This window comes from Rhinoraja longicauda, chromosome 11 (genome assembly GCF_053455715.1).
Source record: "Rhinoraja longicauda isolate Sanriku21f chromosome 11, sRhiLon1.1, whole genome shotgun sequence".
NCBI lineage: Eukaryota > Metazoa > Chordata > Chondrichthyes > Rajiformes > Arhynchobatidae > Rhinoraja > Rhinoraja longicauda.
In genome coordinates, this window is record NC_135963.1 from 57440991 (window position 1) to 57455001 (window position 14011).

Genomic DNA, 14011 nt, shown 5'->3' on the forward strand with positions numbered 1-14011 from the left:
AATTGTAGAGGTCCTAGCTGCTGTGGCTACTTGCCTGCCCTGACCTATCAGAGTAGTGGCATGGTGTTCTTCTCATCCATCTCCTATTGCTAGTTGCAATGTATGTACAGCACAACTCATACATTGGATTGGACACAGCTGAGATGCCTCCTCAACAATATCGTTTAAAGTTTCATCATTCTGTTCTATTTCTGCTATTTCAGTTTCAGAATCTGCATCAGAGATCTCCCTTTCAGTAGTGACTTTTTCTTCTTCAACTCTATTAATCTTTTCTATTGTGCTTAACATATTTGAAACATTATCAGTGACGATGCATAGAATCCGGTCTTTCTTAATTTCAAAATCTTTCAATATTTCTTCCACTTAGTTCTGGAGATAAATGCTGTCATGATGTGCCTTGGTGTCCTTTACTCCTAATGTCCAAGTTACTATTTTATTAGTTTTCATCAACAAATCTAGCATTGATGGCAAAATAGTTATCTCTAACGAGTGGTGGCATCCATTTTAATGAACATGAACTTTTTCGAAGCTTTTCCTTTTCATTCTTGGCTTCTTCAAGTAAAAGTTTTCTGTTCCTCTCTCTCTTGCCAGAGAAACTCCTAGTTTCTTCACCATTTCTCCATTTAGGCTTAGAAAGGCTGGTTGTGAAAATAAGGATAAGGCAACACCATTTCTTCCAACAAGTTCAATAAGGTGTTTCTTAAACATTTCTGTGGTCATTGTTACAGTTACTTTTTAGATTTTTTTTTAGATTTAGTGATACAGGGCGGAAACAGGCCCTTCGGCCCACCGAGCCCGTGCCGCCCAGCGATCCCTGCACATTAACACTATCCTACACACACTAGGAACAATTTTTATATTTACCCAGTCAATTAACCTGCATAGCGGAGTCAGGGGGTATGGGGAGAAGGCAGGAACGGGGTACTGATTGAGAATGATCAGCCATGATCACATCGAATGGTGGTGCTGGCTCGAAGGGCCAAATGGCCTCCTCCTGCACCTATTGTCTATTGATTGTGGGGGAAAGGCAGGAGATTGGGGTTGTGACGGAAAGATAGATCGGACAGATGGGGTCAGAATGGTGGAGCAGACCCGATGGGCTGAATGGCCTAATTAGACAACAGACAATAGGTGCAGGAGGAGGCCATTCGGCCCTTCGAGCCAGCACCACCATTCAATGTGATCATGGCTGATCATTCTCAATCAGTGCCCCGTTCCTGCCCTCTCCCCATACCCCCCGACTCCGCTATCCTTAAGAGCTCTATCTAGCTCTCTCTTGAATGCATTCAGAGAATTGGCCTCCACTGCCTTCTGAGGCAGAGAATTCCACAGATTCACAACTCTCTGACTGAAAAAGTTTTTCCTCACCTCAGAATTAACCTAGTGAACCTACGCTGCATGCCCTCAATAGCAAGAATATCCTTCCTCAAATTTGGAGACCAAAACTGCACACAGTACTCCAGGTGCGGTCTCACTAGGGCCCTGTACAACTGCAGAAGGACCTCTTTGCTCCTATACTCAACTCCTTTTGTTATGAAGGCCAACATTCCATTGGCTTTCTTCACTGCCTGCTGTACCTGCATGCTTCCTTTCAGTGACTGATGCACTAAGACACCCAGATCTCATTGTACGTCCCCCATTCAGCCCATTCTTCTCCTATGACTTAGGGCCTGTTCCTGAGACGAACCCTATTCTGTGTTTTATGTCCTACTAGACCAAGTGGACCCGTTGGGCCCAAACCTCTCCTGCATTGGTGCAGCACCCTGTCCTGCCCCCCTCCCCTCCCTCCCTCCCTCCCTCCCTCCCTCTCTCTCTCTCTCTCTCTCTCTCTCTCCCTCCCTCCCTCCCTCCCTCCCTCCCTCCCTCCCTCCCTCCCTCCCTTCCTTCCTCCCTCCCTCCCTCCCTCCCCTCCTTTCAAACTTAAAAATGTGAATAACTTTAAAAATATAACACCGATTTCAATGCAACTTCTTCCATTAGCACCAAGGGACAACGGTGAGTAAGGTGGGCCTAAAATCGTACCAGTATCGTGTATCGTTTTGGCTGTAGTTCTGGAACAAACAAGATAACAAACGAGAGTTTTAGTTTATAGATGTAGTATATAGTTTATAGATCTAGTTTATTGTCTTACAGGCAACATCAGCCAGACAATTAAGCTCCTTCTCCCTCTCCCCCTCTCCCTCTCCCTCCCTCCCCCTCCCTCTCCCCCCTCTCCCCCCCCTCTCCCCCCTCTCCCCCCCCTCTCCCCCCTCTCCCCCCCCTCTCTCCCTCTCATCAGACTGAAGAAGGGGTCCAAAACGTCACCCATCCCTTTTCCTCCAGAGATGCTGCCCCACTTTGAGATGCTGCCCCACTACTCCAGCACTCTGTGCCTATCTCGGTGGGGGGGAATAACCCAGCACCTGCACAATGAAAGCACGCTGCCACTTTCTCCCTTTAAGCCTATCGGTGCACACTCATTTCTCATTCCCCGCCCCTCTCTGCCTCCTTCACTTCTTTTCTCCCTCTCTCTCTCTCTCTCTCCTTCCCTCCCTCTCTCTCTCTCTCTCTCTCTCGGTCTGTCTGTCTGTCGCTGCCTCCCTCCCTCTGCAGATCCATTCCCGGGGAGATTGGGAAAGGTAAAGGAGAGAAGACCGACGATGGGGATCCACTTGGGCGACACGTTCCCGGACTTTGAAGCGGACACCACAGAGGGCAAGATGAAGTTCCACGAGTGGCTGGGAGACTCGTAAGTGACCAGGGAGGGACTTTGTCTGTCTGTCTGTCTGTGTTGTTGGGGCCATGTTGCTGTGAGCAGCAGAGAGTGAGTGGTGCAGGGGACGTGCAGACTTGCAGCAGTGACCAACTCTGTAACCAATCCGCCCTGCTCCAAATCCTCCCTGGCTTCACACTCTGCATTCCCCCCCCCCCCCACACACCGACAAAGCAGGCTGCATTTTGCACGGTCGTGGGGGTCACACAGCGGCCCAACTTGCCCACACACCGTGGTATTTATACCACCAAACGCTGGAGTAACTCGCAGCAGGTCAGGCAGCATCTCAGGGGGAGAAGGAATGGGTGAGACCCTTCTTCAAACTGGTCGTCACCCATTCCTTCTCTCCTGAGTCTAGATACTGCCTGACCTGCTGAGTTACTCCAGCGTTTTGTGAATTTATAAATACCTTGGATTTTGTACCAGCATCTGCAGTTATTGTCTTACAACAACATGCGTGGGAAGTACAGAATTTGGTTTACACTCGAAGATATAAATTCATGTTCATAAGGGATAGGAGCAAAATTAGGCCATTCGGCCCATGAAGGGGCTAGTGGAATCGAGGGATGGGGGGAAGGCAGGCACGGGTTATTGATTGGGGACATAGAAACATAGAAAATAGGTGCAGGAGTAGGCCATTCGGCCCTTCGAGCCTGCACCGCCATTCAATATGATCATGGCTGATCATCCAACTCAGTATCCTGTACCTGCCTTCTCTCCATACCCCCTGATCCCTTTAGCCACAAGGGCCACATCTAACTCCCTCTTAAATATAGCCAATAAACTGGCCTCAACTACCTTCTGTGGCAGAGAATTCCACAGATTCACCACTCTCTGTGTGAAGAAAAACTTTCTCATCTCGGTCCTAAAAGACTTCCCCCTTATCATTAAACTGTGACCCCTTGTTCTGGACTTCCCCAACATCGGGAACAATCTTCCTGCATCTAGCCTGTCCAACCCCTTAAGAATTTTGTAAGTTTCTATAAGATCCCCCCTCAATCTTCTAAATTCCAGTGAGTACAAGCCGAGTCTATCCAGTCTTTCTTCATATGAAAGTCCTGCCATCCCAGGAATCAATCTGGTGAACGTCAGCCATGATCACAATGAATGGCGGTGCTGGCTCAAAGGGGCCGAATGGCCTCCTGCACCTATTTTCTATGTTTCTAAGTCGACCCCACCATTTCTGTTAAAGATAGACACAAAATGCTGGAGCAACTCAGCGGGACAGGCAGCATCTCTGGAGAGAAGGAATGGGTAAGGTTTTGTCGAGACCCTTCTTCAGACCATCAGGTCGCATCTACACTAGTCCCATCTGCCTACGTTTGGCCCATATGCCTCTAAACATGTCCTGTCCAAGAATTGTTTCATATTCTTGAAGACAACGACCAGCTGATCAAAACGAGCGATGTCAATTTTTGGGGGCGGCTTTAGCGATTTAGTCTTTAACAATTTGTAAAAATAAATTACTTCCAATGGCATAAGGAATGTACCGTCGTTATTGACTATTGCAAAACAAGGTGTGTAGGTGCACGCACGGTGCAGAAATGCTGGATCATAGCTTGGCTGTGTGCCAAAACACAATTATAAAGGCCTTTTATTTGTTTGCGGGTGATAGTTCCTCCATGTGCGACGGAGAAAACAACACGCAAGTAAATAGATGTTCCCCTTTGTGGGTCCCTGGCCATTTGGAATATCATCCCAGAGACTTTCAATTTCAGTCGGGCGCCATCTCTTCATTCCTTGAGGAAACAAAAGTCAGAGCCCCAAAACATTACCCATTCCTTCTCTCCGGAGGTGCTGTCTGACCCACTGAGTTACTCCAGCACTTTGTGTCTATCTTCGGTGTAAACCAGCATCTGCAGTTCCATCCTACTCGTAGCGATTACAGGGTCTCTGGTGCTGTGTGGGCAAGAGGTACAGAATTGTGAAAATTCATAACAAGAGGAGTTGAGTATAGGAGCAAAGAGGTCCTTCTACAGTTGTACCGGGCCCTAGTGAGACCGCACCTGGAGTACTGTGTGCAGTTTTGGTCTCCAAATTTGAGGAAGGATATTCTTGCTATGGAGGGCGTGCAGCGTAGGTTCACTAGGTTAATTCCCGGAATGGCGGGACTGTCGTATGTTGAAAGGCTGGAGCGATTGGGCTTGTATACACTGGAATTTAGAAGGATGAGGGGGGATCTTATTGAAACATATAAGATAATTAGGGGATTGGACACATTAGAGGCAGATAACATGTTCCCAATGTTGGGGGAGTCCAGAACAAGGGGCCACAGTTTAAGAATAAGGGGTAGGCCATTTAGAACGGAGATGAGGAAGAACTTTTTCAGTCAGAGGGTGGTGAAGGTGTGGAATTCTCTGCCTCAGAAGGCAGTGGAGGCCAGTTCGTTGGATGCTTTCAAGAGAGAGCTGGATAGAGCTCTTAAGGATAGCGGAGTGAGGGGGTATGGGGAGAAGGCAGGAACGGGGTACTGATTGAGAGTGATCAGCCATGATCGCATTGAATGGCGGTGCTGGCTCGAAGGGCTGAATGGCCTACTCCTGCACCTATTGTCTATTGTCTATTGTCTATTGTCTATATTTCACTGTACACGTGAAAATAAACTAAACTACTGAACCATTTTTAATCAGGAGCCCCAACATAAACTCTCGACGACAGACAGTGAATTTGATCCATCTGCAGCCTTGAATTAATGATTTGTCAATTGTTGTACTCGAGGTTGTTCATGAACATTTCAATTAGCTTCTTGCAGTAAGCCTTTCAAGCCAAAACTTCCCACTAATCTTTAGCTGTACCCCAAACATGTCTCAATTACTGTGGGAAATATTGTCTCATGAAAATGTGACCATGTGATGAATTAACCAGTCACGATAGCTGCTAAATTCCTAGACATTGCATCGGTCATTTTAACTGATTGAAAGATACAGCATGGAAACAGGCCCTTCGGCCCGACGAGTCCACGCTGACCAGCAATCACCCATTCACACTTGTTCTACGTTATCCCACTTTCACATCCACTCCCTGCACACTAGGGAGCAATTTACAGATACAATTAACCTGCTAACCCGCACATCTTTAGATTTAAACTATGGCACGGTGGCGCAGCGGTAGAGTTGCTGCCACACAGCGCCAGAGACCCGGGTTCGATCCTGACTACGGGTGGAGTTTGCACGTTCTCCCTGTGACCGCGTGGGTTTTCTCCGGGTGCTCCGGTTTCCTCCCACACTCCAGAGACGTACAGGTTTGGAGGTTAATTGGCTTCGGTAAAATTGTAAATTGTCTTTAGCGCTTAGGATAGTGCTCGTGTACGGGGTGATCGCTGGTTGTCGTGGGCTCGTGGGTCTGTTCTTGCGCTGTATCTCTAAACTAAACAAAAGGTTTTTTATGTTCTCCCCTTATCTTGGTTTGAGTTGAGACAGTGTGCCAAGGCCAAGCAAGCCACACCTGCCAGCTTTTATAATTGCCACTTAGAAACAATAATTTAAATAGTTGTGACGGTCTCTTTTAAGTTTTTAAAGCGTAATCTAGAGAGTTAGCTTGTGAAACCATTTTGGATAGCTTGTATCCTTAGTTATGGTGCACTAATAAGACTTGCATTGCAGTTTCCAAAGCTGTTTGTTAATGTCACAAGACTGGAAGAACAGATGATACAATGTTATAGGCACAGTGCTGGAGTAACTCAGTGGGTCAGGCAGCATCTCTGGGGAACATGGATAGGTGACATTTCACAGAGTGCTGGAGTAACTCAGCGGGTCAGGCAGCATCTGTGGAGAACATGGATAGGTGACGTTTCACAGAGTGCTGGAGTAACTCAGCGGGTCAGGCAGCATCTGTGGAGAGAAGGAATGGGTGAGGTTTTGTCGAGACCCTTCTTCAGACCATCAGGTCGCATCTACACTAGTCCCACCTGCCTACGTTTGGCCCACATCCCTCTAAACATGTCCTGTCCAAGAATTGTTTCATATTCTTGAAGACAACGACCAGCTGATCAAAACGAGCGATGTCACGAGTGTGCAATTTTTGGGGGCGGCTTTAGCGATTTAGTCTTTAACAATTTGTAAAAATAAATCACTTCCAATGGCATAAGGAATGTACCGTCGTTATTGACTATTGCAAAACAAGGTGTGTAGGTGCACGCACGGTGCAGAAATGCTGGATCATAGCTTGGCTGTGTGCCAAAACACAATTATAAAGGCCTTTTATTTGTTTGCGGGTGATAGTTCCTCCATGTGCGACGGAGAAAACAACACGCAAGTAAATGGATGTTCCCCTTTGTGGGTCCCTGGCCGTTTGGAATATCATCCCAGAGACTTTCAATTTCAGTCGGGCGCCATCTCTTCATTCCTTGAGGAAACAAAAGTCAGAGCCCCAAAACATTACCCATTCCTTCTCTCCGGAGGTGCTGTCTGACCCACTGAGTTACTCCAGCACTTTGTGTCTATCTTCGGTGTAAACCAGCATCTGCATTTCCATCCTACTTGTAGCGATTACAGGGTCTCTGGTGCTGTGTGGGCAAGAGGTACAGAATTGTGAAAATGCACACCTCCAGATTCAGGGACAGTTTCTTCCCAGCTGTTATCAGGCAACTGAAACATCTTACCACCAACAGTCCTGACCGACTATCTACCTCATTGGTGACTTTCAGACTATCTTTAATCTGACTTTTACTGGCTTTATCCTGCATTAAACATTATTCCCTTGTCATGTATCTATACACGGTGAATGGCTCGATTGTAATCATGTATTGTCTTCCCACTGACTGGTTAGCACGCAACAAAAGCTTTTCACTGACCCATCAGTCTGAAGAAGGGTCTCGACCCGAAACGTCACCCATTCCTTCTCTCCTGAGATGCTGCCTGACCTGCTGAGTTACTCCAACATTTTGTGAATAAATACCTTCGATTTGTACCAGCATCTGCAGTTATTTTCTTATATTTCACTGTACACGTGAAAATAAACTAAACTACTGAACCATTTTTAATCAGGAGCCCCAACATAAACTCTCGACGACAGACAGTGAATTTGATCCATCTGCAGCCTTGAATTAATGATTTGTCAATTGTTGTACTCGAGGTTGTTCATGAACATTTCAATTAGCTTCTTGCAGTAAGCCTTTCAAGCCAAAACTTCCCACTAATCTTTAGCTGTACCCCAAACATGTCTCAATTACTGTGGGAAATATTGTCTCATGAAAATGTGACCATGTGATGAATTAACCAGTCACGATAGCTGCTAAATTCCTAGACATTGCATCGGTCATTTTAACTGATTGAAAGATACAGCATGGAAACAGGCCCTTCGGCCCGACGAGTCCACGCTGACCAGCAATCACCCATTCACACTTGTTCTACGTTATCCCACTTTCACATCCACTCCCTGCACACTAGGGAGCAATTTACAGATACAATTAACCTGCTAACCCGCACATCTTTAGATTTAAACTATGGCACGGTGGCGCAGCGGTAGAGTTGCTGCCACACAGCGCCAGAGACCCGGGTTCGATCCTGACTACGGGTGGAGTTTGCACGTTCTCCCTGTGACCGCGTGGGTTTTCTCCGGGTGCTCCGGTTTCCTCCCACACTCCAGAGACGTACAGGTTTGGAGGTTAATTGGCTTCGGTAAAATTGTAAATTGTCTTTAGCGCTTAGGATAGTGCTCGTGTACGGGGTGATCGCTGGTTGTCGTGGGCTCGTGGGTCTGTTCTTGCGCTGTATCTCTAAACTAAACAAAAGGTTTTTTATGTTCTCCCCTTATCTTGGTTTGAGTTGAGACAGTGTGCCAAGGCCAAGCAAGCCACACCTGCCAGCTTTTATAATTGCCACTTAGAAACAATAATTTAAATAGTTGTGACGGTCTCTTTTAAGTTTTTAAAGCGTAATCTAGAGAGTTAGCTTGTGAAACCATTTTGGATAGCTTGTATCCTTAGTTATGGTGCACTAATAAGACCTGCATTGCAGTTTCCAAAGCTGTTTGTTAATGACACAAGACTGGAAGAACAGATGATACAATGTTAGAGGCACAGTGCTGGAGTAACTCAGTGGGTCAGGCAGCACCTCTGGAGAACATGGATAGGTGACGTTTCACAGAATGCTGGAGTAACTCAGCGGGTCAGGCAGCATCTGTGGAGAACATGGATAGGTGACGTTTCACAGAGTGCTGGAGTAACACAGCGGGTCAGGCAGCATCTCTGGAGAACATGGATAGGTGACGTTTCACAGAGTGCTGGAGTAACTCAGCGGGTCAGGCAGCATCTCTGGAGAACATGGATAGGTGACGTTTCACAGAGTGCTGGAGTAACTCAGCGGGTCAGGCAGCATCTCTGGAGAACAAGGCAAGGGACATTTCGGGCCGCCACCCTTCTTGAGATGGCTTTCAAAGATTTGAATGGATCAGATAGACACAAAATGCTGGAGTAACTCAGTGGATCAGGCAGCACCGCCTGATCCACTGAGTTACTCCAGCATTTTGTGTCTATCTTTGATCTGCAGTTTTTTGTTATTAAATTATACAATGTGTTCTTTTTGTACAGAACATGGTGTCACTGAGTGCAGTGCTGTATTTAAATGCAAATTGATATACTATGCCCAACTATGTATTCTGCCAATGTTTTCTATTGAAAGATATTTTAACCCCAACTTCAGTCAGAGTCATACAGCACGGAACCAAGCCCTTCAGCCCAACTTGCCCACACCGACTAAGATGAACCATCTACACTAGTCCCACCTGTCTGTGTTTGGCCCACATCCCTCTAAACCTGTCCTGTCCATGTACCTGTCCAAATGTCTTAAATACCTGTCCAAATGTTCATAAGTTATAGGAGCAGAATTAGGCCTATCGGCCCATCAAGTCTATAATCATGGCTGATCTGTCTCTCCCTCTCAACCCCACTCTCCTGCCTTCTCCCCATAACCCCTGACACCCGCACTAATCAAGAATCTATCAATCTCTGCCTTAAAAATATCCATTGATTTGACCTCCACTGCCTTTTGTGGTAATGCATTTAATGTTTCTTTTATTTAGAAACATGGTATGTAGGTGCAGGAGTAGGCCTTTTGGCCCATCGAGCCAGCACCATCATTCATTATGATCATGGCTGATCATCCAGAATCAGTATCCCGTTCCTGCTTTTTTCCCCATATCCTTCGATTCCGTTAACCCTAAGAACAGTATCTAACTCTCGTGAATACATCCAGTGAATTGGCCTCCACTGCCTTCTGTGGCAGAATTCCACAGATTAACAACTCTCAGTCCTAAATGGCCTACCCCTTATTCTTAAACTGTGACCCCTGGTTCTGGACTCCCCCAACATTGGGAACATTTTTTCTGCATCTAGCCTGTCCAATCCCTTAAGAATTTTAAAAGTTTCTATAAGATTCCCTCTCATGTTTCTAAATTCCAGTGAATATAAGCCCAGTCAATCCATTCTTTCATTATATGTCAGTCCGGCCATCCCGGGAATTAACCTGGTGAACCTACGCTGCACTTCCTCAATAGCAAGAATGTCCTTCCTCAAATCAGGAAACCAAAATGACACACAATACTCCAGGTGTGGTCTCACCAGGGCCCTGTACAGAACAGAATACAGAACACACAATACTCCAGGTGTGGTCTCACCAGGGCCCTGTACAGAACAGAATACAGAACACACAATACTCCAGGTGTGGTCTCACCAGGGCCCTGTACAGAACAGAATACAGAACACACAATACTCCAGGTGTGGTCTCACCAGGGCCCTGTACAGAACAGAATACAGAACACACAATACTCCAGGTGTGGTCTCACCAGGGCCCTGTACAGAACAGAATACAGAATAGCTTTATTTGTCATTCGTTTTACCGAACGAGATTAACTTCAGGGGTACACAACGTATAGAAAAGACAGACAGGTGGGCAGAGGGGGTGGGGTTGCTCTGCTGGTAAGGAATGATATTCATTCCCTTGCAAGGGGTGACATAGAATCAGGAGATCTTGAATCAGTATGGATAGAAATGAGGAATTGTAAGGGTAAAAAGACCCTAATGGGAGTTATCTATAGGCCCCCAAACAGTAGCCTCGACATAGGGTGCAAGTTGAATCAGGAGATAAAATTGGCGTGTCACAAATGTAATGCTACGGTGGTTATGGGAGATTTCAACATGCAGGTAGACTGGGAAAATCAGGTTGGAAATGGACCCCAGGAACGAGAGTTTGTGGAGTGCCTTCGAGATGGATTCTTAGAACAGCTTGTACTGGAGCCTACCAGGGAGAAGGCAATTCTGGATTTAGTGTTGTGTAATGATCCTGATCTGATAAGGGGACTAGAGGTAAAAGAGCCATTAGGAGGCAGTGATCACAACATGATAAGTTTTACTCTGCAAATGGAAAGGCAGAAGGGAAAATCGGAAGTGTCAGTATTACAGTATAGCAAAGGGGATTACAGAGGCATGAGGCAGAAGCTGGCCAAAATTGACTGGAAGGAGGCCCTAGCAGGGAAGACGGTAGAACAGCAATGGCAGGTATTCCTGGGAATAATGCAGAGGTTGCAGGATCAATTTATCCCAAAGAGGCGGAAAGACTCTAAGGGGAGTAAGAGACACCTGTGGCTGACGAGGGAAGTCAAGGACAGCATAAAAATTAAGGAGAGGAAGTATAACATAGCAAAGAAGAGTGGGAAGACAGAGGATTGGGACTCTTTTAAAGAGCAACAAAAGTTAACTAAAAAGGCAATACGGGGAGAAAAGATGAGGTACGAGGGTAAACTAGCCAATAATATAAAGGAGGATGGCAAAAATTTTTTAGGTACGTGAAGAGGAAATAAATAGTCAAGGCAAATGTGGGTCCCTTGAAGACAGAAGCAGGGGAATTTATTATGGGGAACAAAGAAATGGCAGACAAGTTAAACCGTTACTTTGGATCTGTCTTCACTGAGGAAGATACACACAATCTCCCAAATGTTCTAGGGGCCGGAGAACCTAGGGTGATGGAGGAACTGAAGGAAATCCACATTAGGCAGGAAATGGTTTTGGGTAGACTGATGGGACTGAAGGCTGATAAATCCCCAGGGCCTGATGGTCTGCATCCCAGGGTACTTAAGGAGATGGCTCTAGAAATAGTGGAAGCATTGGAGATCATTTTTCAATGTTCTATAGATTCAGGATCAGTTCCTGTGGATTGGAGGATAGCAAATGTTATCCCACTTTTTAAGAAAGGAGGGAGAGAGAAAATGGGTAATTATAGACCAGTTAGTCTGACATCAGTGGTGGGGAAGATGCTGGAGTCAATTATAAAAGACGAAATTGCTGAGCATTTGGATAGCAGTAACAGGATCATTCCGAGTCAGCATGGATTTACGAAGGGGAAATCATGCTTGACAAATCTACTGGGATTTTTTGAGGATGTAACTAGGAAAATTGACAGGGGAGAGTCAGTGGATGTGGTGTACCTCGGCTTTCAGAAAGCCTTCGACAAGGTCCCACATAGGAGATTAGTGGGCAAAATTAGAGCACATGGTATTGGGGGTAGGGTACTGACATGGATAGAAAATTGGTTGACAGACAGAAAGCAAAGAGTGGGGATAAATGGGTCCCTTTCGGAATGGCAGGCAGTGACCAGTGGGGTACCGTAAGGTTCGGTGCTGGGACCCCAGCTATTTACGATATACATTAATGACTTAGATGAAGGGATTAAAAGTACCATTAGCAAATTTGCAGATGATACTAAGCTGGGGGGTAGTGTGAATTGTGAGGAAGATGCAATAAGGCTGCAGGGTGACTTGGACAGGTTGTGTGAGTGGGCGGATACATGGCAGATGCAGTTTAATGTAGATAAGTGTGAGGTTATTCACTTTGGAAGTAAGAATAGAAAGGCAGATTATTATCTGAATGGTGTCAAGTTAGGAAGAGGGGATGTTCAACGAGATCTGGGTGTCCTAGTGCATCAGTCATTGAAAGGAAGCATGCAGGTACAGCAGGCAGTGAAGAAAGCCAATGGAATGTTGGCCTTCGTAACAAGAGGAGTTGAGTATAGGAGCAAAGAGGTCCTTCTACAGTTGTACCGGGCCCTGGTGAGACCGCACCTGGAGTACTGTGTGCAGTTTTGGTCTCCAAATTTGAGTCTCCAAATTTGAGGATGGATGTTCTTGCTATTGAGGGCGTGCAGCGTAGGTTCACTAGGTTAATTCCCGGAATGGCGGGACTGTCGTATATTGAAAGGCTGGAGCAATTAGGCTTGTATACACTGGAATTTAGAAGGATGAGGGGGGATCTTATTGAAACATATAAGATAATTAGGGGATTGGACACATTAGAGGCAGGAAACATGTTCCCAATGTTGGGGGAGTCCAGAACAAGGGGCCACAGTTTAAGAATAAGGGGTAGGCCATTTAGAACGGAGATGAGGAAGAACTTTTTCAGTCAGAGAGTGGTGAAGGTATGGAATTCTCTGCCTCAGAAGGCAGTGGAGGCCAGTTCGTTGGATGCTTTCAAGAGAGAGCTGGATAGAGCTCTTAAGGATAGCGGAGTGAGGGGGTATGGGGAGAAGGCAGGAACGGGGTACTGATTGAGAGTGATCAGCCATGATCGCATTGAATGGCGGTGCTGGCTCGAAGGGCTGAATGGCCTACTCCTGCACCTATTGTCTATTGTCTAATGACCTCTTTGCTCCTATACTCAACTCCTCTTGTTATGAAGGCCAACATGCCATTAGCTTTTTTCACTGCCTGCTGTATCTGCATGCTTCCTTTCAGTGACCAATGAACAAGGACACCCAGATCTCGTTGTACGTCCCCTTTTCCTAACTTGACACCATTCAGATAATAATCTGCTGTCTTGTTTTTGCTACCAAAGTGGAAATCTCTTTTGTATAAAGTGGATAACCTCACATTAATCCACATTATCTGCCATGCTTCTGCCCACTCACCCAACCTGTCCAAGTCGCCCTGCAGCCTCATCGCATCCTCATCGCAGCTCACACTGCCACCCAGCTTTGTGTCATCCGCAAACTTGGAGATGTCACATTTAATTCCCTCGTCTAAATCATTAATATATATATTGTAAATAACTGGTGTCCCAGCACTGAGCCTTGCGGCCCCCACTAGTCACTACCTGACATTCTGAAAAGGACCAGTTAATTCCTACCCTTTGCTTCCTGTCTGCCAACCAATTCTCTAACCCTCCCCCCAATACCATGTGCTCTAATTTTGCACACTAATCTCTTGTGTGGGGCCTTATTAAAGGCTTTTTGAAAGTCCAGATACACCACATCCACTGGCTCTCCCTTATCC

At 46.1% G+C, this 14011-nt stretch overlaps 1 protein-coding gene across 1 annotated transcript in view; it reads left to right on the forward strand.

The window, feature by feature from the left end:
- Window positions 1-2470: 2470 nt before the first annotated feature.
- The window catches only part of prdx6 (peroxiredoxin 6), a 28418-nt gene continuing 16877 nt past the window's right edge, over window positions 2471-14011 (forward strand). The window contains exon 1 of the mRNA XM_078408062.1: window positions 2471-2728. Coding sequence (XP_078264188.1) covers window positions 2640-2728 — 89 coding nt within the window. The 5' untranslated portion in view covers window positions 2471-2639. The remainder of the gene's footprint in view (window positions 2729-14011) is intronic.